Source organism: Neomonachus schauinslandi, chromosome 12 (assembly GCF_002201575.2).
Source record: "Neomonachus schauinslandi chromosome 12, ASM220157v2, whole genome shotgun sequence".
Taxonomy (NCBI): domain Eukaryota; kingdom Metazoa; phylum Chordata; class Mammalia; order Carnivora; family Phocidae; genus Neomonachus; species Neomonachus schauinslandi.
This window is the reverse complement of record NC_058414.1, coordinates 59,934,306-59,961,101: the sequence shown is the minus strand read 5'-3', so window position 1 is coordinate 59,961,101 and position 26,796 is coordinate 59,934,306. Positions and strand designations below refer to the sequence as shown.

The window sequence follows — 26,796 nt, the reverse complement described above, 5'->3', positions numbered from 1 at the left end:
AACATTCAAAAGACATGAAAAAAAAAAAAGCCTCCTTGCCTCCCCTGAATTCTGTTTCCCAATTCTCCTTTCGGGTGGCATCTATTATTACAGTTTCTTCTGTATTCTTCTGAAGATATCGCATGCATTTGCAAATATGAGTACAGTCATATTTTTCCCCCACAAATGATAACACACACAGTATTGTGCACATGGTTCTGTCCTCTCATCTCCCTTAATATGGGTTGGAAATCTTTCATATCAGTACATAGAGATAGATCTTCCCCATTTTTAAACTTTTATAGCTGGATAGCATTCCATTGTATTGATGTGCTGTAATATATTTAACAGTCCTTTATTGATGGACATTTGCTTCCAGTCTTTGCTAGCACAAATAATGTAGCAATGGATGACCTTGTACTCATATCACTTCACACCTCTATCAGTATATCCGTAGGATAAATTACAGAAGTGGAATCCTTGGATCAAAGACTATATATGTATTTGTTATTGGAGAACATACTGCAAAATTGTCTCCCATGGAGGTTATAAAAACTTCTTTACTTTTGCTAATCTTATAGATGGAAAATGCTTCCTTATATATTTTATTTGCAGCTAAGCGAGCCTGAATATCTTTTCATATGCCTGAGCGGTATTGCGTTTGTTTTCTTGTGAACTATCTCTTCATATCCTTTGAGTTGGTCTTTTCTTGTCAATTTCTAAGAGGTAGAGTCTGTGATCTGGTAACAGATGGATGGTCATGTCCTGACCAATGACCTCGATGCCAGCATCAACACACCTGTCACCTGTCTGTGGATTTATTAACCCAGGTATGGAATCTTGGCTATGCTATTTGCTGTGTGACCTTGGGCGAGTTTCTTAACCTCTTTGGGCTTCGATGTCCACATGAACTCAGCATAGGGTCTCGCTTAGCAACATGGCGCAGGACAGCATCTTTAAAACCAGAGAGTCGGCTTGGACTTGTGAGTCAAGTCCAATTTTCCGTGGGGAAATTTTGCTTAGGCACCGAGGCCCGCACGTGGCAAGCCTACTGCGGAGTTCGGGAGTGCGAGGGGAGGAAGTGGGGCCCGGCTCCGTAAAGGCCGAGCTTTCCCTTTCGAGAGAGCCGCAATCCCGGCCGGCCGTGACCAAGAACTAAAAATCGAGCCAAGAGGGAGCTACTTTCCGCGGCGACAGTCGTCCTCTCGGCCGCTCCCCAGCTCCCAGGCGCCGTCCCCTACCAGGCCGAGGGCGGCGCTGCAGCCCCGGCGCCCAGACGCTGAGGGTGCGGCGCGGCCCCGGGGCCCGGGTGGGGGAGGCGGGGGTGGGCCCCGCGGTCACGTGAGCCGGGCCAGCTGTTCGTGGGGGGCGGCGGGCCCGAGCGCCGGGAGTCTGGGGAGGGGGAAGCTCCCGACGGTCGCCTCCGCCACTGCAGCTGCAGCCACCGATGTCGCCGCAGTAATCGTCGCCGCGGCAGCACCCGCACCCTCGGCGGCCGCAGCATCAGCACCGCAGAGCCGAGCCCGGAGCCCGCCGCCCCGCAGGTGAGCCGCGGCGGGCACGGCTGGGAGCGCGGCGCGTCCGCAGCGGCTTCTCCCCGAGCGTTTCAGCCGCGTCCGCCATCGCCGTCCCCTGTGCCTCGTTGCCAACCCCTGTCCCTCCGAACCCGCGGGTAGCGCTACCCCGGGCCGAAACCCGGCGGGTGGTGGCTAGGGCAGACTGGGGTCTCTGGGGGAACGGGGGAGAGGTGGCTTCGGCCCGGGTGGGGGTGACTCGGGCTAGTAGGTTGAAGGGGCGCAGGAGAGGGACGCCCCACCCCGGGGCGCGGGCACTGCCGCCTGGTTTGAGCCGGTCTCCCCGCTGTACACCCCAACCCCATCCTTTGCCCTGACCTCCGGGTGCTTTTCCTGTGTTTCCATTTCCTGGTAGCCAAGTTGCTGCCCCGCTGGCGTGTGTGCCTGTGCCCCTCTCCCAACCCCGCCACCTCTCGGGCTGCTCCCGGGGTTCGCAGCTCGCTCGGTGGTGGCAGCGCTGGTGGTGGAGTGGGCCTGACACCTTGCCGGGAGGTAGCGCACCTGCCACCCGGGTAGCGCGAACATGGCTGCCTGGTGGGGCCCGCTGTCCTTGACCTGGCTCTGCGCCTACGTCCATCCGGTTTGCGATCGCGAATCCTGTCCAGGGGACTGCCCTCCCCTAAGGGCTGTTGCTGTCATCTATGCGGGCTGCAGGACTTGACACAACATCCCCCCCTCCCGGCCCCCAGCCACACTCGGGGAGGTTCTTGGGTGTGTGTGTGGGGGGGTGTCAGGACAGGTACGCCATGGCGCCAGGACACTTACTGGTAGAAGGTACTCGTGCATTTCTCCTATGATTATGCACTTCAGTCCTCGGTTCGCTTGAATGTCCGGGCGCTGATTATTTGGCGTCATCACTGCTGAGGTCTGAGACTAGTGTGGTCTGCAAAACAGGGGGGAGGCTTGAACTTTTAGGGAATTGACGAGAACTCGGATTTAGGGCTTTAAAATCTACATTAAACCCAAGTGCATCTAAGGAAGCTGTCATTCGCTCTGACTCAAAACTGAGTTGGTAGGGTTTTACATATGGGCTTTCTGGATTTGCTATTTAATTGACTTGTGATTGTCTCGAATTACACTTGTGTCCAGCTTCCCCGGTGTGTGTGTGTGTGTGTGTGTGTGTGTGTGTGTGTGTGCGCGCGCGCGCGCGCGCCAACTGTGTTCCAAGCCTGACCAGAAGATGCCATGGGTTGCAGAGGAAACCTATGTTAATTCAAAATGGCAGCATGAAAAAAACCAGGCCAGGCGGAAGCCGTACAAACCACAGCTAACATCAGCTGCCCCCTGACTTAAGCCTTGGTGAGGAAATCGACAGCAGGAAGGCTGTCCTGGGTGTTGCTGCCGCTGGTCCTAAGAGGTAGGGAGTGGTTCTTGCAGCAGGCTAGATTTTAGGGGGCAGTAGGGTCGTGGGGAGGTGAAGTGGGAAGTTTGGGGAGCTGTAATTATCTTCTCTAATTTATTGAAAGCTGGTGTAAGACCTAATTAGAATTCTCTGTGATTTTGATCTGATTTTCTCCAGGCTCCACTAAGGATGATTTATGTGGCTGCTTGTGTCTGTTTGATGCATAACTTCTGTTTATTTTATACCTACGAGTGGCTCTTAAAAGAAATGATTGTCGGGGCGCCTGGGTGGCTCAGTCCTTAAGTGTTTGCCTTCAGCTCAGGTCATGATCCCGGGGTCCTGGGATCGAGCCACGCATCATCGGGCTCCCTGCTCCGCGGGAAGCCTGCTTCTCCCTCTCCCCCTCCCCCTGCTTGTGTTCCCTCTCTCGCTGTGTCTCTGTCTGTCAAATAAATAAATAAAATCTTAAAAAAAAAAAATGAGTGTCTAGTGTAAACTTCACCCGAGAACAGTACATAACAAATACCAGGTTCTTAGAGCAAGTTTCAATGGAAGAACTGATATAGCTCCATGATCAAGCACCCAGGCATCAGAGAATGATAAATTCTTGAAAGGTGACTCATTTTAGGATTTTTTTTTTTTAACAGCCTTTCTTTCTGGTTTTGCTGCTGTCTGCCAGCCATCTTCTCATTTAGGAAGGGGGAGATGCATGAGGAGGCAAGTGTTTCAGGGATAATGGAATAGAGGATGATAAGTGCTATGGTCAGGAATGGCGAGCTGGAAGCACTCTGCTGTCAACCCCCTTTTTACAGCCTGGGAGGCTGAATCCAGCCGGGTGACTGGGCTGCACCCAAGGTCATATAGCTGGTTGGCAACTGGCAGTGAGGATCGAAATCCGGGTCTCGTAACTGCCCAGGTCCGGGTTCCACATGCTACCTTTCACAGCCTGGGTAAAAGGGACAAACCTGTCATTATGAGGATGGCAAACAGAGCAATTCAAAAGCAAACTGTAACATGAATTTAAAAATCAATGGGTATTTAAAGTAAGTGACTACATCTTAGTTTCCAAATTCAGAACCATTTAACTTCTTTTTAAAGATTTAATTAATTTATTTATTTGAGAGAGAGAGAGAGAGCGTGCACAAGCAGAGGGAATAGCAGAGGGAGAGTGAGAAGCATGCCCCCCGTTGAGCAGGGAGCCTGATGAGATGCCGGACTGGATCCCAGGACCCAAAAGCAGACGCTTAACCGGCTGAGCCACCCAGGCGCCCCCAAACCATTTAACTTCTTAAACTGTGTGCACCTCATATCCACATTTTCCAGTGACTAGACTGCTTCTATGTTTAAGCACCAAAAACATAATTTTAGTCATATTCTTTAAGGTGAAAAACACATTCTTTGATTAAAAAATGGGTGGCTTGTGTTTGTGGAGAATCATTAGGTCAATTTCTTTTTAAAAGAAACCAAGTGGGATATGTAATAGCTTTTGAGTATGTCGAATTATAAGTAAAAGGTAAACAAGGAACCTATTTTTTTTTTTTTAAGATTTTAAAATGAGAGAGGGAACACAAGCAGGGGGAGTGGGAGAGGGACGAGCAGGCTTCCCGCTGAGCAGGGAGCCCGACGTGGGGCTCGATCCCAGGGTCCTGGGATCGAGTCCCGCATCGGGCTCCCCGCTCCGCGGGGAGCCTGCTTCTCCCTCTCCCTCTGCCTCTCTCTCTCTCTCTCTCTCTCTCATGAATAAATAAAATCTTAAAAAAAAATAAAAATAAATAAAATAACTTTGAAGCAGCACTGGATAGAGAGGCTTTTTCTAGAATTTAATTTGAATTCTCTTGGTCATATACCACTAACCACAGATCTACTAAAGCCAAACTGGAAAGTGTGCATGGGTTAATATTTGCGCAGAAGTGGTGAGGATACAAAATATTTCTTTTGGGCATTCCATTTCTTCAGCCCAATGATCTGTAAAAGGAGAAGGTGCGCAGGTTGCAGGGAATAGAAGAATAATTTGCAGTGGTGAAGCGGATGGGAGCTAGGTATGGATGATTACGTGCAAGGGAAGACTGATGATGATGCCACACATGCTGTTTAAAAAGAACTTGAAAAAAAATAAAAAATAAAAAAGAACTTGCATTAGGACATGAATGTGAAGATTCATTCACTTAAATTCCCCTGATATGCCAAAGATATTTAAAATCACAAGGTTTGGAAATACTTACCCATGTGCAATTTGTGTTTGTTGGAGAACAATAATCCAAAGTTATTTTTAGAAAGTCACCCATGATCTCTTCATCCAGCAATAATCAGTCCTTAGGAAAGTTTGGGGCCATTTTCATTGGAATGAGAGCCTACGTCTGTGCTGTCCAATTCAATAGCCAGTAGCCACTACCCACATGTGGCTCTTGAGCACTTGAAATGTGGCTAGTCCAACTGAGATGTGTGAACTACCCCCAGATTTCAAAATTTGTATGAAAAAAAAGAATTTAAAATACCTCATTAATAATTTGTGTATTGATTATATATTGAAGTAATATTTTTAGATATATTCAGTTTGCATAGAATATATTATTAACAATAGTTTCACCAGTTTCTCTTTATTTTTTTAGATGTGGCTCCTAGAAAACATAAGATTACATGATATGGTTTGCATCTATCTTTCATTAGACTGTATCGGTCTAGATCATTAACAGAGAGTGGAGGTTGGTTGAGGTGTGTGGTACTGTGCACAGAACTGGGTGTGTAAGGAGAGAGACACTTGAATAGAAGCTGGAGGGAGACAGAGTGGATGGAGAAGGACTACCAGGAGGGAGTGCTCAGGGACCCTTGGTAGTTGGAGAGCATGAGTATGAAGTGTGCTAGGGCTGCTGAGTTATGAGACTTCTGAGGTGGAAAAAGCAGAGTGTGCAGTTATCCAGGGTTTGAAGTCAATGGAATTGTGGTTGGCAGAGGTTGTGGTGGTGGGACAGGAACCAGAGTGGTGGAAAGGCAGCATGGACACAACTGGAAAGTAACTTCCAAGTCTGAGATGTCTGGTTTCACAAATATATCTAACACATCAAAATGAGATGAACACATCTCATTCAGGGTCCAAGCTCTGGTTCTGCCTCTAATTAAGGGTGTGACCTTGAGCAAGTCATTCGTCAAGATACTTCTCAGTCTCCTTCTTTTTAAAATGGGATGAACAAGAGCTGTCCACCAACTTGTTAGGTGATTTCCATGGAATGAGATATGGCATATTAAAACATAAGGGTTTATTAGAATTTATATTGCTTTATTACAACACTACACCCTGAGATCACTTTTACTTCTACACATGTGCATACGAGGACAACAGCAACAAAAAGACCAGCCTTCCTGTGGTTCTACCAATATGTGTTCTAAAAATTAAAAATTTTGAGTAATAATATTTTGGGGGGGATTAAGAGTGAGTTGGGGATCTGCACAGATTTCTCCCCTGCTTTCCTCATCCCAAATAGTTAATTATCCCAACAACATTTATGTTCAAGACATCCTTTCACCTTGCCTTCAAATTCAGCCTTCATCAGACACTGATTTCCTACATTATATGGGTATATTTCAGTAGTGTCTACTCTGTTAATCTGTCTCTTCTTGTGTCAGTATTGAACTGTTGTAATTACTGAAACTTCATAACATGGTTTAATACCATGCAGGGCTACTTTTTCCTCATTAGTTTTCATTTATGAAACTTCTTGGCTTGTCCCACATCCTTTCTAGATGAGCTTCAGGATCATTTTTGGTCAGGTTGTATCCAAGATTGATTGCTGCCTAGTGACTCCATGGATTACTGTAGGGAAGACTGACACCTCCATATAGCATTGGATCTTCCCAGCAAAGCACAGTCATCTCTCCCTGCCCTTCAGATCTTCTATGTCCCCATAAAGCCTTACAGTTTTCTTCATTGAGGAGTTGTACATCTCTCTCTGTAAACTTATCAGAAAATGGGCAGAAGCCCTATAAAGAAGACTACAGAACTCCAGTGATGGGCTTAGAAGCTCACACCAACAGACATGCTTCCTGCCTTTGGATGGCAGGTAGAGTTGGGATGGTTAGGGCATTCTGGAGTCTGGGTTCTCTTTCTCCTACTTTCTTGTTATATGACTCCGGATAAGACTTAACCACTCTTGATCTCAATTTTCTCATCTTTAAAAAGGGGATAATAAGCGTCTCCTGGGTAGCTCAGTCAGTTAAGCGGGCTCAGGTCACTATCTCAGGGTTCTGGGATCCAGTCCTGTGTTGGGCTCCGCACTCAGCAGAGAGCCTGCTTCTCCCTTTCCCTCTGCACCTCTCCCCGCTCATGCACGTGCTCTCTCTCTCTCAAATAAATGAATAAAATCTTTTAAAAAGGGGGGAATAATAATACCTTTGTGATGTGGTTATTATAAGGATTAAATTATTGTATTATTTATATATTATATAGATTTATATATATTGCTTAGCATGTTACTAAGCACATAGTGAATGCTTCATACTCTTAACAATAATAGTAATATGTAGGATTGTAAGATTTTACATATTTTACATTATTATGTATAATAATGTAAGATTTTGTGATTTTAATTATTTTAGTTACTCCTGTCAAATGAATCTATAAAGCCAGTATCATTTTTGGATCATAGGTCCAGAGAGACTCTGGAAACATATTGCCAAATTTTTAAAAAGTTCAATGGAACTTGGGAAAGAAATGGATGGAAGAGCCAAGAAATGTAAAAGACAGTTATTGGGGGTGAGGTAGGATCTGTACTTGCTTTGTCTCTGAGGTAGATGAGCCACAACCCTCTAGCACTTTGTTCCTGCCCTGTACTAGGGATAGGCACATCCTCTCCCATCATTCTGTGGGTCTCTTCTACCCTCACTGTCATCCTTACCCCCAGTCTGGGCCTTATATGGAATGGTCTTCTCAGCAACTCTTAAGGATGGTTACAAAGCGCTTGTAATGAAAGAGATGGCTAAGATCACATGTCCCATTTCCTTTGGGATGGAGGAGCAACCTGCCATCCAAGAAAGCAAGAGTGACATAGGCATTAATCACACCCTCTTCTAGAAGCTCCCCATGTTTATGATGGTGGTGAGCTGAACTGGATGGAATGTCAGGTCACTCAGTCAGGGTGACTGGGAGGGGAGGGGGCTGAGGGCTAACCAGCTTGAGCTTCACCTGAAGCAGAGACAGGTTAATGTTCCCTTCTTCTGTTCTTAATAGTTAGCCTAAATCTCCCAGTGCTTAATATACTCCCCTAAGGTGAGCTACATATCCTTGAAAGCTCCTATAAGCATTTCCAATCATTATTTTAAGTTGGGTTGCTGCCCTTCTCTCTTGGTTGTGTTCATGAGCACCTCTTCTAGGTGGTAAAGACCTTGAAAACACCGTTTTAGTTCCATTTTCTCTTGGGTTGAACAGGTGCTTGTAGGTGGTTAGGGGCTCAAAATACGTATTGGTAATTGATCTGACTTCTTAAAAATTCTATTAAAGTAAGGTAGTGATCAGAGGCTCCTCTGAATATCTTTTTCTCCTCTCGAAGTAAAACCTTAGTGTATTCTTAAAATTGCACTTATAAGTGCCCTAGTGACCTAAAAGAATTAAATGAAATGTCTTAAAATGTCTTTCTTAAGCACTAAAGGAATTGGATTTTTTTAAATAATTAAAAACCCAATAAAGTAATATGAGCTTGCTATAAATTTAAAATGACATAACTAGATAAAGTAAAATTTAAAGCTTCTGTCTCTGTATCCCATCCTTACTTTCACTGCCAATTCTCAGTTAGATATTAATCCATTAATCCTTCAAGGTTCTTTTCTCTCTCCCCCCTTTTGTATATAGTTATATTTACATAAATGTATGAAAACACATACATATATGTATATACATATATACATGCATATATTCACATATACGAATACAGGTTTATTTTGATAATAAAATGGGATACATTTTCTAATGGTAAAACACAGCAAATGGCTCTAGCATTAATGGGTATTTACAAAGTAGTTTTTTTTTTTTAAGATTTTATTTATTTATTTGAGACAGAGAGAATGAGAGACAGAGAGCATGAGAGGGAGGAGGGTCAGAGGGAGAAGCAGACTCCCTGCCGAGCAGGGAGCCCGATGCGGGACTCGATCCAGGGACTCCAGGATCATGACCTGAGCCGAAGGCAGTTGCTTAACCAACTGAGCCACCCAGGCGCCCTACAAAGTAGTTTTTAAGTCAAATTTTGCTAGACGTAATAAAGTTATCCTCTGGTTACCAGCAAGATTTAAGTCTTACTACTTTATTTCTTCTGTAGGAAATGAATAGTTAGCCAATTTTTTTACAGGGACAGAATGTGAATCAACATTTTAAGAATGATTGAGAAGAGTTTTTGAAATCCCGGTTTGCAGAGTTAACAGGTACGTATCAAATCACATTTATGGGAAAAGATCAGAATAGACAATGCATTATTTAGATGGGAGATGAAAGCAGATGGTGGGAATAGGAAGGTCATAATTCAAAGCAACCTTGCCAAATTAGTGGACACCATGGCAGCAATGTCAGAAATGAGAACAGAAGGAAATGAAAGGGCCCTAGATATGGCTTGCTTGGTAGCTTCCAGATCTTTCCCCCAGAGAATGCTTTTGGCAGCTAGCCACGTACCTGCCTACCTCAAACACATTCTTCCTTTATCTCCATTATCATTATGTCTCCAGAACTTTGTTTTTTTTAGAACAAGTTAAAGGAGCAAGACTTGAGTGTTTCTGTATTCTGTATATGCTATATATATTATCTCATTTAATCCCCATAATAGTTCGTGGTGGACATCATGGCTACACTTTATAGATGAAGAATTTAGTAAGTGGAGCGACTGTACGTGGAATTGGGGCCTGCCTGATCCTTTCTTAAGAAGCTATAATGTAACCTCTTAGAGAGATTAACTTAACTGCACAGTCTAACCTATATCATTAATGTGATGCAAGTCGTTTGCTTTCTTTGTGTTACTGTGAAAGATGGAAAATGTCTTCCAACCTGCCACATATTGGAAAACATCTTCCTTACAATGAACTTGATATGACTATATTTTTCTAATTTGGCAAGCTTGAGTGGAAAATTAATCTTGCTTGTGCTATTTATCTACTCTTTCCTGCAATTAAAAAAAATTGTTATGTGCATGAGAAATGGATGCCATTCAACTAATCTCTCTTCTTTCCTTCACTCTAATAAAATCCCTAAAAAGCCTCTTCTTTTTTCTGGCTCAAATTCTCACTTTCTATCCAAGGTAGAGGAGTCATGATGGTTGCCAATCTTGCAGCCCTGAGTATTCTTGTAAGTAATACCATATTTTAAATACCCGAGAGTGATGGACAGACCACTGGGTGTGGTGGAGTTTTTGCAGATGGTCCTTAAATTCACATGTGTCCCAACCTTGAATGTACACAAACTAAATAATGAGCCATATATATCTGCTCTACTGTTTTTCAAATAGTATAGGATTCTCTTGCCATTTAGTACATACAAATCCATTGGAAGTGTTACCAAAGCCAACTACAATGACTGTTATGTGGGGGTTTCCATGAAAAGTGTTTGACATTTATAAGTTGGAAAACATCATATTAGAATATTTTGCATTGTAGAGAAATTCCTGGAGTGATTTGAAGAATACTTTTGTGAAGTGACCATTTACCACTTAACTTATTCTATGAATAAATGCAGATTTTGATGTACAGCATTCCATTTGACCATATATAGAAAGCTCTCTCTACATTTCCTTAGTTTATGACATGAATCATTAAGTTAGACATTTGGCCTTATTCATATTTCTCATTGTGACCATATATTGCAAATGAAGCAGAATCAGATTTGGCCCAAAGGTAAACATGAGTTCATTTGCCATGACTGAGTTATACGGTTCTCCCCAATTCCCGGGTCTCTGCCCTATTGCAAGACTATATTTATTACCTGTAGTGAGTTAGGATAATAGATTATTTTGATTGCAACTCTTCCTTTTTTTTTTCTTTTTAAATATTTTCATTACAAATTCTGTGCTTTGGGAAATTTGAAAATACCTGAATATATGGAGGTTAAGAAATCGTGATTCTGCAACCCAGAGATACTATCACTCTTAAAAATTTTGTTGCATTTCCTTATGATCTTTTTGCATCATCTATTTAGATAATATACATAATTTGAATGATACCATATTTAGTGTGACCTCTTCTCATTTCACCAGGTTGACTCTGTGTTTTATATATTTTCCAGCTTTCCATGATATGTATAGATAGCCAATTACATATCATATGTTTGTTTTGTTTTGTTTTTTGATTCTTATTGTCATCTAAATGCTGTATTTTGGGGGAGGCGAATGAAGCAGCAGGGCCCATTAAATTATCAGGGGTTATGATGAAGTTGAATAGTCATTAATTACCTGGAATTTTGGTTTTACAATTTTTATTTATTTAAAATTGCGAGCGGGGTGGGGAGGGGCAGCGGGAGAGAATCTTTTTTTTTTTTTAAGATTTATTTATTTATTATTTGAGAGAGATAGAGTGCAAGAATGGGGGGCAGGGTAGAAGGAGAGGCAGAGGGAGAGGGAGAGAGAGTCTCTGTGCCCAGTGCAGAGCCTGACGCGGGGCCCGATCCCACAACCCCGAGATCACAACGCCAGCTGAAACCAAGAGTCTGATGCCCAACTGACTGAGCCACCCAGGCACCCTGAGAGAAAGAATCTCAGGCAGACTCCATGCCCAGCATGGAGCCCAACACTGGGCTTGATCTCATGACCCTGAGATCATGACCTGAGCCGAAACCAAGAGTCAGACCCTTAACTGACTGAGCCACCCAGGCACCCCAGTTTTGCAGTTTTTAAATAGACACTCTTTTCATTTCTTCTAGCTAATAACCTTTATTATAGTATGTTTGGAATGAGTAACGACTAAGTTTGCGATCATTTCAGTCATTAAGAAAAAAGTATACAGAGGATATTTCTTAGCCGTCTTACTGATTTAGAAATATTCAGCTACTTGAGATTATATTTAACTCTTCTTTTTTTTCTGGCTCAAATTCTCACTTTCTATCCAAGGCAGAGGAGTCATGATAGTTGCCCAATCTTGGATCTGTTCAATGAAGAACTCTTTTTTTTTTTTTTAAAGGCATTTTTAAAGAGTTGGATGAAACTTTACTTCTTTAAAGTAGTAAAGATGCAAAACATTGACATAACAATTAACGATCCAAATCTTCCTGATTATCATGCACTCTGATTTCCCTGTGTTAAAGCTAGAGACCAGGAAAGCATAGCCTCCTACTCCTCCATTTGTCATATTGGGGGAAGAAACCCTGCTTTCTCAGGTTAACCAGAGATGGGTCTCACCCTCCGTCCTGAAGGCAGAGAGTGTTGCTGCCAGTGCTCTTGCTGAATTGAGCAACATTCAATTAAAATTAAATGGTTTCCTTAAAAATAAAATTGAGAAAGAAGAAGGCAGAAAGTTGATGGCCTTTGAGGCTGGTGGATGCCTTAAGGGGGTTCATAGTACTGGTACGTGTGTGCTGCAAATTTCCACAGTCAAAGAGCCAGGCAGAAAAAATGAGTAATGCTTTTGAGGAGCAGAGAGGTTAAATAACCTGCACCTGTGGGTATTGCATACCAGTCTAAACTGGCTGTGTCAGAATCACCTGGGCATTTGTTAGAAATCTCCTGCCTGTAATCTCAGCCTAGATGTACTGAACAGAATCTACAAGGAGGGTGTGCCTAGGAATCTGCCATTTTAACACTCTCCAGATGATTTTGATGCGTGGTCAAATATGAGTACCATGCATGGAACCACAGCATGGGAGCCCGTTGGCAAAATGAGATTTTCCTGCTCTTTTTCTCTCATTGAAGGTAAAATATAGATATGTCCCTTCCCCTTCATTTATTCAACAAACATTTTTCAGGGTCTTATTATGTGCCAGTCTGTGCGCTAGGTGCCAGGGAAGTAAGGGTTTATGTAAGAGTTCTTGCCTTCATGGGAATTACAGTCTGATGAGCAGAGACAGGTATCTTGAAACTTGAGGAAAAGAGATACGGCAGGGTAGTGGGAACCAGAGGCTCACCTTTTTCCCCACTGCACTAACATACCAAACCAAACTAAGATCCCTTTCCATCCCCCTACTCCAATAATCCTCCCTCAAAGAGGTATCTAAGCCCCAAACAAGTTACGAGTAATAACTCCAAGAAAACATTCCCCGTATTAGATCAGTCCAGTGCTATTTCTAACCTTAAAAGAAATTTGAACATCTCATCATGTGCTGTGCTTTATTTTATTTTATTTATTTTTTTAAAATTTATTTTTTAATTTCGGAGGAGGAGAGAGAGAGAGGACCCTGAGATCATGACCTGAGCCGAAATCAAAAGTCAGACGCTTAACCAACTGACCCATCCAGGCACCCCTCGTGTGCTTTGCTTTAAAAAGTTATTTATTATAGAAAATTACAAGCATATACAGTATAGAACAGTATATTAAACCACTGTGTACCCATTACCCAACTTCAGCCATTTTTATTACATAGCCAAACTTGTCTCATCTGGACTTTCACTGTTTCTTCCCACACTGGATTACTTTCATTGTATCATTTCACATGGAAATATTCCACTATGTATCTCTAAAAGATACGGGCTCTTTTTTCAGACATAACCATAATGTCAGAATATCTAAAACAAGAATTCCTCCATATCATTGAATATTCAATCAGTGTTCACATTTCCCCAGTTGTCTTAAAAGGTTTTGTATCGTTTATTTAAATCAGGATCCAAATAAATTCCATTCAGTTGGCTGATATATATCTTAAGTAACTTTGTCTCTTAATCTTTCTTTCCTTGCAGGTTTTGTTGTTGTTACTGAAGAAATCAGATTTGTCCTAGTTTCTCCCAGTCTAGACTTTCCTGATTGCCTCCCTCTGGTGTCATCTGCATTCTCTGTAAACCGATGGTTAAGATCTGGAGGCTCTATCACTCCAGTTTGATTCTTTATGCACATTTTAGTTACACTTTGGACCATGTGTCTGATGTGCCAGGCGTAAACTGTTGGTGAGAAAGGGTGAGGAGCCATAGTAGGGATTGGTGTTAATGATGGCAAACCATCACCAGTGAGTAAGAGGGAGGAAAGTAAACATTTATTAATTGCCCACTGTATACAGCCACAGGACCTGGTGCTTTCCATATGCTCTCACATAAATGCAAGTGCTATGTTGTGTATGGGGGATTAGTTCCATTTTCACATGTGGAAATTCTGGTGCAGAGAGTTCATAACCTGCCTATTTCTTGCAGATGGAGGGTGGAGTCAGATACGAGCAAGAGTCTCTTTGTCTTAAAGTGTATCATTCTCTTGCTTCTGTACACACGGGGCTGCAGGGCCAAGTAGGCATGGTAAGTGAGTACAGCCGACCCAACACTGAAAAAAGAAAGAACGAGAAAAGCAATAGCCCTAGGATGAGGCGAGGTGGCACTGTCTTTGGCCTCAGTGTCAGGGCGTGGAGGGGACTGTGGGGAGGAGCCCTTACTCAGCTCCAGTCTTGATGTCATGCAGGAATGTGGACGCAGTGTTGCCAGATCTTTTGAGTTTTCTAAAGTCAAGTATCTGAATTTCTATGAAAAAGCTCTAGATCTAAAAATGCTAGCTGCTAATTCAGATTTTAAAAAACACTACCTAGGACAACATTCTGGGCCAAACCAAACCACCATACAGCCTGCCACCCCTGTCCCACCTCATGCTGCTCAGAGGTGTGTCAGCTGAAGACTGTGCTGATGACCAAGGCAGTTAACTGTCACAGGGAGGTGTTGCCCCTGAAATTAGAGAAGGGGCCAAGACATCAAGTGACAATGAACCAAATCTTCAAAAGGTGACAGAGCGTTTAGATATGTCAAGGAAAAAGCCAATTTCTGAAGTCCGAACAGATCAGACCTTGACAAAGGAACAGCGCTCCTCACGTACCTTTTCTCATCCTCTTGAGGACTGAGTCCTTACTGTGTTCCAGATGGTATTCTGAGTACTTGGTACATATTTGCAAGTTTCAGCACATTTTCGCCTCACCACAGCCTCATCATTATCCTGCCATGGAAAGGTGATGGGTCTGAGATTCGAACCTAGGTTGACTCCAAAGCCTGCTTACTTACTTACTACCCTGTGTGGTCTTTCTTCTGTGAAATAGCTCCTCATTCAAGGCATTGAGTATTAGAAACTGGAATTCCCTCGCTGTGGGCTCCCAAAGCCTTATGCTCTACTACCTTGAGCTTTCAACAAAACACTTAGTAGGATCTTTCTTTCTTTGAGGCAGAGCTTGAGGACCCTTTTTTAAAAACTTTTTTTTTAAAGATTTTATTTATTCATTTGACACACAGAGATACAGAGAGAGAGAGAGCATGAGCAGGGGGAGAGGCAGAGGGAGAGGGAGAAGCAGGCTCCCCACTGAGCCAGGAGCCCGATGCAGGACTCTATCCCAGGACCCTGGGATCATGACCTGAGCTGAAGGCAGACGCTTAACCATCTGAGCCACCCAGGCACCCTTTGAGGACCCTTTCATCGGTTTCAGTTAGCATTTACATCCAATTTCTAGTTAGATAATTCCTTTCCCAAACACCTTATATATTCTTTACAATCCCAACAGTAGATCTACGACAGAAAAACCAAGTCGTAACTGACTACCCTTCATCCTGTTTTCACTTCAGCAGGAATGTCAATAATTAAATGAATTTATCAATAAATAGTATAAAATAATGTCTCCCTGGCTTTTCTGGAAGCTGGTAATTCACACAGCCTGGATTTAAGCTTACCCAGTCCGCTTGGTAAAACTGGGAGCTTGCAGAGTAAGGGAGCCTTGTTGGACATTTGGGTTTCATTTTTGTGTGCAAGTAAAAGCACTTTGTCACAGTTCCTTGCGAGACAGTTAATAAGCCTCTAGCTTATAGAGACAGTCATTTTCTTCCTCTCAGGCAATTGAAGGCTTTCTTCTTATTGGGTAAGGTGACTGATGAGGGACAGACCCTCGGGAGCTTCACGGAGATAAAAGGGCAAGACGGTTTGGCAGTCAGGCAAAGAAAACCCCTGCTCGACTCAGGCGCAGAGCATTCATGCCCTGCAATAACAACTCACTGGACTTGAGGACAAAGACCTTCTCTCGCTTGCGGCTTCCTCCCTCCTTGTCTAGACATTCTTTAAGTGGTCTCCTAGTTACAGGGGTACCATGCTCCAGCCCTGCACGCCTGCACGCAGCCTGCAGTCGCCAGAGCGTGAAGATGCAGCCTCTGTGCAGGGAGCCCCGGGGATGCTTGAACATCTTGTTCCCATGAGGAGCCGCGACTCCTGAAAGCAGCTTGATAAGGAGGACAGTGGTGGTTAGAAACAGCGTAGGGGGACGTCACCACAGCGGACAGCACCATCTCTAAAGCTGTGGGGTTGCGGTTCCGCCGCCTCTAGCCATATGTGGCTATTTAATTAAAAAAAAAAATGTTAAGTGTGGTGAAATTCACATAACATAAATTTATCATCTTAACGACAATTATTAAGTACACAGTTTAGTTTTGTTAAGTATATTCACATTGTTGTGCAACCAACCTCCAGAACTTTTTTGGCTTGCAAAGCTGAAACTCTGTCCCCGTTAAACAACAATGCCCATTCCCCCTCCCCACCCCGGCCCCTGGCAACCACCTTTCTACTTTCTGTCTCTATGAATGTGACTACTGTAGCAGCCTCAAAGAAGTGAGATTATACAGTATTTGTTTTTGTGTGGTTGGCTTATTTCACTTAGTATAATGTTGCCTCTTTAATTTTAAATTAATTAAAAATTCAGCTGCTCATGTGCACTAGCCATATTTGAAGTACTCAGTAGCCCCATCGGGCTAGTGGCCACTGTATTGGACAGCACAGACAAAGAACATTTCCATTATCGCAGAAATTTCTCCTGGACAGGGCTCATCTAAAGGAAGCCGAGCGGCTTATACAGAGATGTGGCTGGAGGCGGGGGCTGGGAGAAGGAATTTTTCTTACCATTCCAACTGGTGAATAATCTGACTCCTTTTCTCCACCACAGAAACAATACTGGCTACCTGATGTTTTAATAATTGCCACTCACATCCTTCTCCCAGCCTCCAGTCTTCCAGCAGCATAGAATGTGAAAAATAATCCAGTTTGAGAAAATATACAGTACAGGTTACAGAAAAATGTACTTTAAAATATTCTTAGCAAGTACATCTTAGGAAATGTCTGTCAGTTTAACCATCTACGGGAGTTGAATTGGAGTGTTTCATGAATGGGAACTATTAGTTGATCGCTAACTTGGCAAGAATCCTAATTGGTATTTATCACAAAGAAGCCTTATTCAGTAGACCTACCCTTTAAGCTGTTGCTTTTAAAGATTTTTGCATTGCATGAGACCCACAGTAAGAGAGATGTTGTATCTCAACCCAGTTCATGCACACACTTACATGTGTATGTGTATATACCCGAACTTAAAGGTTCTTGTACCAACACTTACCCTTATTAAGTGTGATGCCTGTATTCTTTTATTAAAAAAATGCTTGCCTATTCAAAAAAAACCGCTGATCCTATCCACTGAAATGATTTCATGACCCTCAAAAGGGCCACAACATGCAGTTTGGAAAACACGGTTTTAAATCCACCTAGGTTCCATTTCAGGCCTGGAGTGTAATGCTGCTCCTCACCCCCTCCTCAGGTCCCCATGACTCAGAAAATGGCTTACGAATTGCATCTCAAAACAAGCAAGTTTTTGTTTTGGGTTTTTTTCTTTTAAGATTTTATTTATTTGAGAGAGAGCCAGAGAGCACAAGAGAGAGCAGAAGCAATGGGAGGGAGGGTGAGAAGCAGTCTCCCCACTGAGCTGGGGCCCAGGACCCCGGGATCATGACCTGAGCTGAAGGCAGACGCTTAAATGACTGAGCCACCCAGGTGCCCCCAAACAAGCAAGTTTTTTATAAAGCCATCGATCACAGCTTTATTTCTGAGTGAGTTCTGTCTACTCATTTTAATGCTGGTTTAAGTAGAGAGTATTATGATAGAAAATCCGTTATCAAATGGTCATACTGTGTTTTCCAAAGCCGAATATAAACAGTGAACACTTTTTCATGCGGTACGTTTCTATATTAGCATGTGCGATTGGGAGTTCATTGAATTTTAGCTTACTTTTCTTTGTGGAGGAGGATATCGCATCATAATACTATATCAGGTTACTGAGGGAAAGGGAGGAAAAAGATCTTATTCTGGTGTCATGCATGAACAATTTAATAATTTATAAAAATCTTGTAAACAAAGATTTCAAAATGCATGTTTTATACAGTATATAGATGTGTCAGCTTGTCAGATTTCTTTTTTCTTTTGTAGTGTAACTATCTGGTGTGGTAACTAGTATTTTGACAGATAATAGGAACAAAATGGAGTTTCCCTGAATCACTTTCAGAAGCATTGCCTCTTGGGGTCAGCAGAGAATTGACTTCCTGAAGGGCCTATTTTTTTTTTTTTCACCTTAATAGAGGAGATAGCGCTGTTAGAGGCCTGCCCGCCCTTTGTGTGCATAATGACAGTCATGAAAATTACTCCTTTAGCAACACTGAAGTAGGCAGGCTGTAGAAAAAAGTAGAAGAAAGTATCAGAGAATAACTGTAATAATGCTGAATAAAAAATTTCATCCTTGGGGGGGTGAGGGATGGACAAAATGACGGAAGGTGGCCAAAAGGCACAAACTTCCACTTACAAAATAAATAAGTCTTGGGGGATGTCAGGCAGTGCGTGGTGACTATAGTTAATAGTACTATATTGCGTATTTGAAACTTGCTAACGGAGTAGATCTTAAAAGTTCTCATCACAAGCAAAATCATACTATAACTATGTGTGGTGATGGATGTTAACTAGACATACTGTGATCATTTTGCAATGTAACCAAATACTGAATCAATGTATCCAAATACTGAATCATTATGCACCTGAAGCTAATATAATGTATGTCAGTTAGAGCTCAATAGCAAGTGTCATCCTAACTATAACTCATAAGAATTGGCCAGTTTTGAAACTTTAGATGTATGAGGACATAGAAGTAGAGCCAAAGTGTTTTCTTTAAAATAAAATTCCAGGGGCCTGGCTGGCTCAGTTGGTTGAGTGTCTGACTCTTGATTTCAGGTCAGGTCATGATCTCAGGGTCCTGGGTCCTGCCCCTCGTTGGGCTTCGCTCTCAGCAGGGAGTCTGCTTGAGGATTCTCTCTCTCCTTCTCTCTCTGCCCCTCCCTATCTCTCTCTCTCTCTCTCTGTCAAATAAAGAAATAAATCTTTAAAAAAAATAAAATTCCCAGGGCACCTGGGTGGCTCAGTCAGTTAAGCGTCTGCCTTCGGCTCAGGTCATGATGTCGAGATCCTGGGATCGAGCCCCACGTCGGGCTCCCTGCTCAGCGGAGAGCCTGCTTCTCTCTCTCCCTCTGCTGCTCCCCCTGCTTGTGCTCTCTCTCTATCTGTCTCTCTTTGTGTCAAATAAATAATCTTTAAAAAAAATAATAAAATTCCCAAATTGGTGCTATCCATCACGTTTATTTAAAAAAAAAATCATTTTTGTGTTTATGTAAGTATAAATACTTGTAGGGAAATTGGAAATCAAAGGAAAATATGAAAAAATTAGAATTCAGTGGTCAGGCTAATATTTTGGGCACATTTCCTTGTAGTCTTTTCTATGTGTATTTTTACATAATTAAAGTAATTCATTTTGGATCTTCCTTCCCAGCCATTTCTCCATGCCATTAAAAACTCTTTGCAAACGTTTTTAATGGTCTTATAGCATTGCTGTAGCATGAATTGTTAAGCTATTACTCTGATGCTGGACGATTAAGTTTCAGTTTTCCACCTGTATAAATACCACTGTGATAAACGTTTTTGTGCATGAAACTTGTCCATGTTCCTGATCTTTTCTTAGGGTAGATACATAGAAATACAATTACTTGTTGACCCCTTCATTTACATCTAATGAGCTGTCTCTTCTCTCTCAAAGCCACCTTCTTTGAAAAGTTGTCTCTGTGCACCGGCTCCAGTCCCTACCTAACACTTGACTTAAAAGCCTTCAGTGGGGTTAGACCTCCATGTCCATCACGGGATAGACGCTACAGCCCTTGCCGTGGTCTGCGAGGCTCAACGTGGACCGGCCTGTCTACCTGCTTCTCCAGCCTCTTCCCCATTCTCTCTGGCCTCAGCTGCATTGGCTTTTTGATTTATTGGCTGCTTGCCCTTCCTCCAGCCACAGGACCTTCAAAGCTGCTTATCGTACCTCTGAAACAGTCTCCCTCCCCTGGCCATTTCTTCTTTGTGCAGGAGGAGGTGAGATGACCACTTAGAGGAGGTAGGTGGAGGTTTGACGAGAAGTGAAGGTCTCAAAAGTTCATTCAGGAGGTAAAGAGTGGAATTGACTGGAGAGGTACCCCCAAGATTTGCAGGCAGCGATGGGGAACATGCTCATGGTGTATTCAGAGTTAGGAATAGGAGACTCACATCAAGAGAAATGGAATTGGCATCCAGGGCTATGACTACCTTTAGCTTTTGGAGAAAAGAGCTTACTTAAACTCAGTCCACCTGGTGAGTTAGTAGCTACTTCCTAACATTTGTTTTCAGTCTTCTGGAAGTGTATTACCTCCTCTTTGCTAATTCAGTTTTATAGATGGTAGCATATTTTGTCATTAGAATATGTGGAGGGCTTCACGAAGAAACACTCTGGGGATCATTGGAAGGCATCATGTGAAAATCTTCATTTCTGGGCTTATTGGGAAGTTGTAATGTTGCTCTGTCCAATAGCATTCCTACTACCTATGTGTGGCTATTTAAATTTAAGCTAGTTACAGTTTGTAATAAAAATTTAGTTCCTTAATTATACTAACTATACTTTAATAGCTGCATGAGGCTAATGGCCACCATATTGGTCAGTGGAGATCAAACATTTCCATCAAGGTAGAAAGTTCTTTGGGACAGCACTGATCTAGAGAGTAGAAAAGGATCCAAGTCATCTCTGAGGCTAGTCAGTGTCTAGAATGGTGATCCAGGAAAAATAAAGGGACAATTATCCTTGGCTAGTTTGCTACTGGATGTGTTACACAGTTTGCTAGTTCATTTAGAATTAAAAAAAAATAGACATTAAAATTCTGCTCCCTTCTGGTATTCCCAGTCTTTCTCAAGATGCAATGGAAAAGCCAGCCTCCCTGGGCCCACATATCCCTGGGCTTCTATTGCCTACATCCAGATCATGATCACGTGATTCATATGACTTGCTAACCAGGCAGATGTCCTGGCTGAAGAATAGAATAGGTGCTAGTCAATAACCCTGCGAGTTTTATTTATTTTCTATAGATATATCTCATAAATGCAAGACCAGTGGATTGCTACTATTTTTAAGGGCCAAGTAAAGTAAGGTTCTGCTCATAGATGAGACACCAGCACTTTTGAAATGACCCAATGATGGAGAAGGAAGGGAAGTCCTATCACACATGGGAGGCAGACAGACACAGGTGAATGTACCCTTTCTCCACCTTATTGTCTGGATTTTCACTTTATCTGGCTCAGCCAGCAATTCTTCCCACCCTGAAATTCTAGGAACTCGCTATTAATGCATTTTATCTTATAATTATTCTAGGTTTTTCTTACACATGCAGAGTCTTGGTTGATCGCTTCCTACCCCTCAAGTCTGAAGATAATGGCGTTTTTGTGGAAATAGGAAAGGATAATGGGAGAAGGAACTGGAGTTTCTTGATCTTCCTGCCTTTTCTTTCTCACAAAGGCGGGGGGGAGATTTTTCTGAGCTGAGAGGGGGAGTGATTTTCAGAGCTATGGGCTCCCCCGCTTCTCAGGACCCTGGGAGGGGCCCGCCCTGCACAATGTGTGTGTGCAGGGACAGACTAACATGAAGCAGCCTGGATGCAGACATAGCAATAGGGCCCCTCAAAAAAATGGTTCCAAACTCAGAATGACAACTGCTCCAGTTATGAATGAGATGTTTTGGTTTTGGTTGCCTGCCCTGTAGAAATGTTGAAATGCTGCTCTGCTTGAACAGTCTAAACCCAAATAAAATATCTTATACTCATGTAGCCTCCACAGTTTGCAAAATCTGTTCTCAAGCATCATGTCATCTGATACTGATGATAAACTTACGGGCTGGGGCCAAACATTTGCCGAAGAGAAAACCTAGGCCCAGAGAGGTGAAGTGACTTGCTCAAGGTCACACAGTAGTAGGTGGTGAGGGTGAGTTTTGAACCCCAGTGGCTTTGCTGAGAATGTTGCTTTCCTTCTCATTCATATTTTGGAATCGTAAAATAAAACACACCTAAGTCGGATAACTGATGACACAAAAATGATAGTTGGTTTAATAGATAATGTTTGTTGAGTGCCCATGATAGGGGGTTGGGAAAGGGGCTGCTGTAGTTGGGTGGTCTGGGCCCTGCCCTCAGGGATCTTTATTTGAAACATTTGAAGCAGTACATTTACAAGAAACAAAGGCACATCATCCTAGAACAAACTGGTTGCTTTAGTGCATATGGATGCTGAGAAAATGGCAGATTCCTTTATAGAAGGCGTCCTGAAAGAAAGGGATTTTGAATCAGATCCTGAAGGATATGCACAGACTAAGGGCAGGGCATTCTACCCGGGTACAGAGGCATGGTTGGCTTCAGTTTTAAGAAAGAAGAAAAGAGCACTTGTTTATTATTTTTTGAAAAGCTACCTTGCAGAAGACCTTGTGTATAGCTGGGTTTACAGTGGTGTACAAAAGAGACATGGTCCTCTCTCCTTCATATAACTTAGACTTTGGGGGGAAAGACCAAGTATTGATTGTTGGTAATAAAATCATCACACAAATATTTCAGATTGGGATTTGCTATTAAGGAAAAAGGTGGGATTCTATGAGAGCATACAGTATGGTGACGTAAATTCGACTGATGTCTGAGCTGGTATGTGAGGGAGTATGGGTTAACTAGGAAAAATGGTTTTGGTATAGGGAACAGAGAGAGGAGTGCTCAGAGAGAGGAGTGAAGCATGTGCAAAGGCCCTGTGAGGATCAGAGGGGCTGGAAAAAGGCCTGGGTGCTGCAGTTGAGAGTGTGGAATGGTAAGTGGCAGGAGTTGAGGTTGGGGAGGAGGCATGAGCTTGATCAGATTTTGGTCTTTATTTTAAGAACCATGGGAAACCTCTGAAGGATTTTAAGCAGAGTGACAAGACTAACATGATCAAATCTTTCTTTTAAAAAGATCGCTTTGGCTGCCGTGTGCCAGTGTTTTGGAGGGAGAATAATAGTGATTATGCAGTAACCCCTTAAGAGTCTACCGTGGGGATCCAGGCTAGACATGGCGGCTTGGTGCAGAGTGGTGGTAGCGGAGATGGGGAGAAGTGGCGAGTTTCCAAAGGGATTTAGAAGATCAAGTCAACAGGTGGAATTTGGTGGTATGCTAGGTAACAGAGAAGCAGATGATAAAGATAGTTTTTGAGTTCTGGATGTTTGGGGGAGAAGATGAAATCAGCTTTGGGTATCAGGAAGGCATTTGGATCTATGAGTCCAGAGCTCCAGGAGAGAACTGAGCTGGGATTGACTGTGTAGGTCACAGCCACATGAGTGACCAATGGGCATGGATGAGCTTTCCCAGAGAGAAAGGAGCGTGAAATGAGGAAAGAGGAGTAAAGCAGTGAGGAAGCTCAGTGGCCAGGTCGAAGAGAACGAGCCAGCCCAGGAGCACTGAAGAGGTTGGAGGAAAACCAAGAGATCCCCGAGCGTCATGTCAGTGAGGTAGAGCAAAAATATATAAAATAGGGGGAGTATCCTTTCACTTTCTCTCTAGACCCATTTCCGCATCACTACCCCCAAATCCATTAGGTGGAAGCCACACAACTCTAGATCCGAGACACTTGCATGGGACACTGTTACAAGTGTATTTATTTATTTTTCTATTACTGTGACAGATTGCAGTCTGTTTGTGTTTTCTGCCGGGAACAATAACCTCCTTTCTTTTCTCTTACGTCATTGAGCTTTTGGCTGCCCCTGACTGCAGTTTGTGGCAAATCTGAGCTCGTTTACTCCCGTGGAGTACTAAACACTATCTGGTCTTGGTGGCTCTGTAACTCTACTCCGGGCGCCCAGCTTCACGTGCCAGCTGGCATCTCTCTCTTTTTTTTTTTTTAAAGACTTTATTTATTTATTTGACAGAGAGAGAGAGAGCGACAGCAGGAACACAAGCAGGGGGAGTGGGAGAGGGAGAAGCAGACTCCCCGCCGAGCAGGGAGCCCGATGCGGGGCTCGATCCCAGGACCCTGGGATCATGACCTGAGCCGAAGGCAGACGCTTAACGACTGATCCCCCCAGGAGCCCCCCAGCTGGTGTCTCTTAATGCGCTAGCTGCACACAGTTCAATACGAAGACGATGTTCACTGGTGCAGTGTGTTTGAAGAACTCACTGTTGGAATGTCCCACGTCACAGCTGCTTCCAGGCCGCCCCTGGCATTCTCTCTCTCTTTGCAGGATGGCTGCCCCTCCTCCAAGTTACTGCTTCGTGGCCTTCCCACCGCGTGCTAAGGACGGGCTGGTGGTGTTTGGGAAAAATTCAGCTCGGCCCAGGGATGAAGTTCAGGAGGTCATGTATTTCTCAGCTGCTGATCATGAACCGGAGAGCAAGGTTGAGGTAAGCCCCATGTTACAGTCTCTCCTTGGCGCGCATTCCCTTCCTCCGGCTTGGCCCAGCGCACCTCTCCCTAAGTCGGCTCACCGGCCAGAACTGGCTTGTCGGTTCTGTTGATTCCTGAGCCCACGCAGATTTGTTCGCGGCCTTAAAAACAGGATCACATGGGGAATAATACTACACTCATGGCTGTAGTCCTTGTTTTATAATTAAGTAAAACGTTTACATGGTTCCAAAGTCAAATGTACAAAAGAAGGTGTATTCATAGAAGTCTGGTATCTAGCTTTGTCTCATTTACTCTACTTACTTTTTCTCCTATAGATGTTCCATGTTTTCAAAGTTCTTTTGGTTTGTCCTTCCATTTAAAAAGTTACCTATGTATGTAATAAACTACACACACACACACACACACACACACTCATTTATCCCATTTTCCCTTTTCTTAGATGAATGGTTGCGTGCCATGTACACTTCTGTCCACTTTGCTTTTTTCAACTTAAAACATATCTTAGAGATCACTCCATATGGTAATAGAGGTACTATTCTTCATTCCTCATTTAGAGCTACAGAGTGTTCCATTCTATGGATGTATCATGGTTTCATCAGTCCCATGTTGCTGGACATTTGGGTTGTTTTCCAGTCTTTTGTTGTTACAGATACATTGTTGTATTTTGAAGGGACTGATAGCCCGGTGTATCTGTCACAATATCTGGCCTTGGTTTAGGTAATGTATCATGTTAAAAAATTATCCATCAATTCCTATTCTGAGTACTTACAAATCAGTTTTTGTCAATCCTTCTCTGGGATAGATACCTAAAATGGGATTGTTGGACCACAGAGTAAATAAGTGTGTAATTTTTTTGGATATTATCTTATTTCCTCACACAGGTGGTGTACTTTTGCATTTCTACTAACAATGGAACAATGCCTGTTTTTCCATATTCCCAGAGTGTACTGTCAAACTTTTGTGATGGCTATTTTATGTCAATTCTATCGTCTGCTATTTTACTAAATTCTTTCATTGGTTGTGTCAGCTTTTATCATTGATCCTTTTGGGTTTTCCAGGTTTGTTGTTATCAACACGTGCAAACAGAGATAGTCTGATTGTTCTGACATTTCTGTTTTCTTGTCTGATTGGCCGATAGCTTGGATTCAGTGTTAATATTTAGTGGCGGTAGTGGTTATCTTTGTCTTGTTCCTGACCTGAGTGCGGCAGCCTCTAGTGATTCTCCAGTCACTCAGATATTGGCTTTAGGGCTGAGATTTATATAGTTTTATCATGTTAAAAATATACATCAATTTTTATTTTCGTGGTTTAAAAAAAAACCCTCAAGAATAGGTTTTAAATTTTTTTAAAGGTTTTTTTTTTTTTTTTTTTTTAGTGATATGGAGATAATCACTTAATTTTTTTTTCTTTCAATTTATCTGATAAATTGAACCATCTTTGCATTCATGGAATAAACTTCTTGGTTATGGTGTATTTATTTGTGTGTATGTGTTTCAATGGTAGCTGTTTGTTAAAGGATGAAGAATATAGAGAAAAAAATTGGGGACGGGTAAATTAACGAGCTCTTTCCACTGACATAAACCTCTACTCGTTGGTGTTCTATGCTTTCTGAGATAAACTGATTTTTTTCTGGTAATTGTGCTAAGTTTTAAAGGGGTATTCATCAACGTGTGTTTTATTTTCTTATCTGAATCTTTATCTGTTTCAGTCCTTTAAAGGCAACTAAGCAGCACCAAAGAGCAACAGAGCTCTGTGAGGAGCTGCTGACGTTAGGTGCATTGAGCAGAGGCGGTGACACAGCCAGGCAGCACGGAGTGTGACTTGGCATATGGATTGTGTGCGGCTGGGGCAGTGACAGCCTGTCTCCCGTAGGACTTTCTCAGCACCACTCTCCTCTCATGTTGCACCACTAACTGGGTCCGAGCCCCTAAACTTCAGGACTTTTCTTTTGTAGAGGCAGAGAAGAGTGCTAGGTTCTCTGGTGATCATGCTAGGTTTTATTTTATTTATTTATTTATTTATTTATTTTTTAATGTTGTAAGCAACGCCTAAATATACATGTTTTTAAGATTTTATTTATTTACTTGAGAGAGAGACAGAAAGTGAGAGAGTGAACACAAGCAGGGTGAGGGGCAGAGGGAGAAGCAAACTTCCCCCTGAGCAGGGAGCCCGCCACAGGACTCGATCCCAGGACCCTGGGATCATGACCTGAGCCGAAGACAGACACTTAACCGACTG

The 26,796-nt window shown here is 42.8% G+C and overlaps 1 protein-coding gene across 1 annotated transcript in view; it reads left to right on the top strand.

Annotated features, from left to right (window-relative positions):
* The first annotated feature begins 24,395 nt into the window (after positions 1-24,395).
* SCRN1 (secernin 1) overlaps positions 24,396-26,796 on the top strand; it is a 35,556-nt gene continuing 33,155 nt past the window's right edge. Inside the window, exon 1 of the mRNA XM_021689719.1 lies at positions 24,396-24,554. Within this exon, the coding sequence (XP_021545394.1) occupies positions 24,396-24,554 (159 nt within the window). The remainder of the gene's footprint in view (positions 24,555-26,796) is intronic.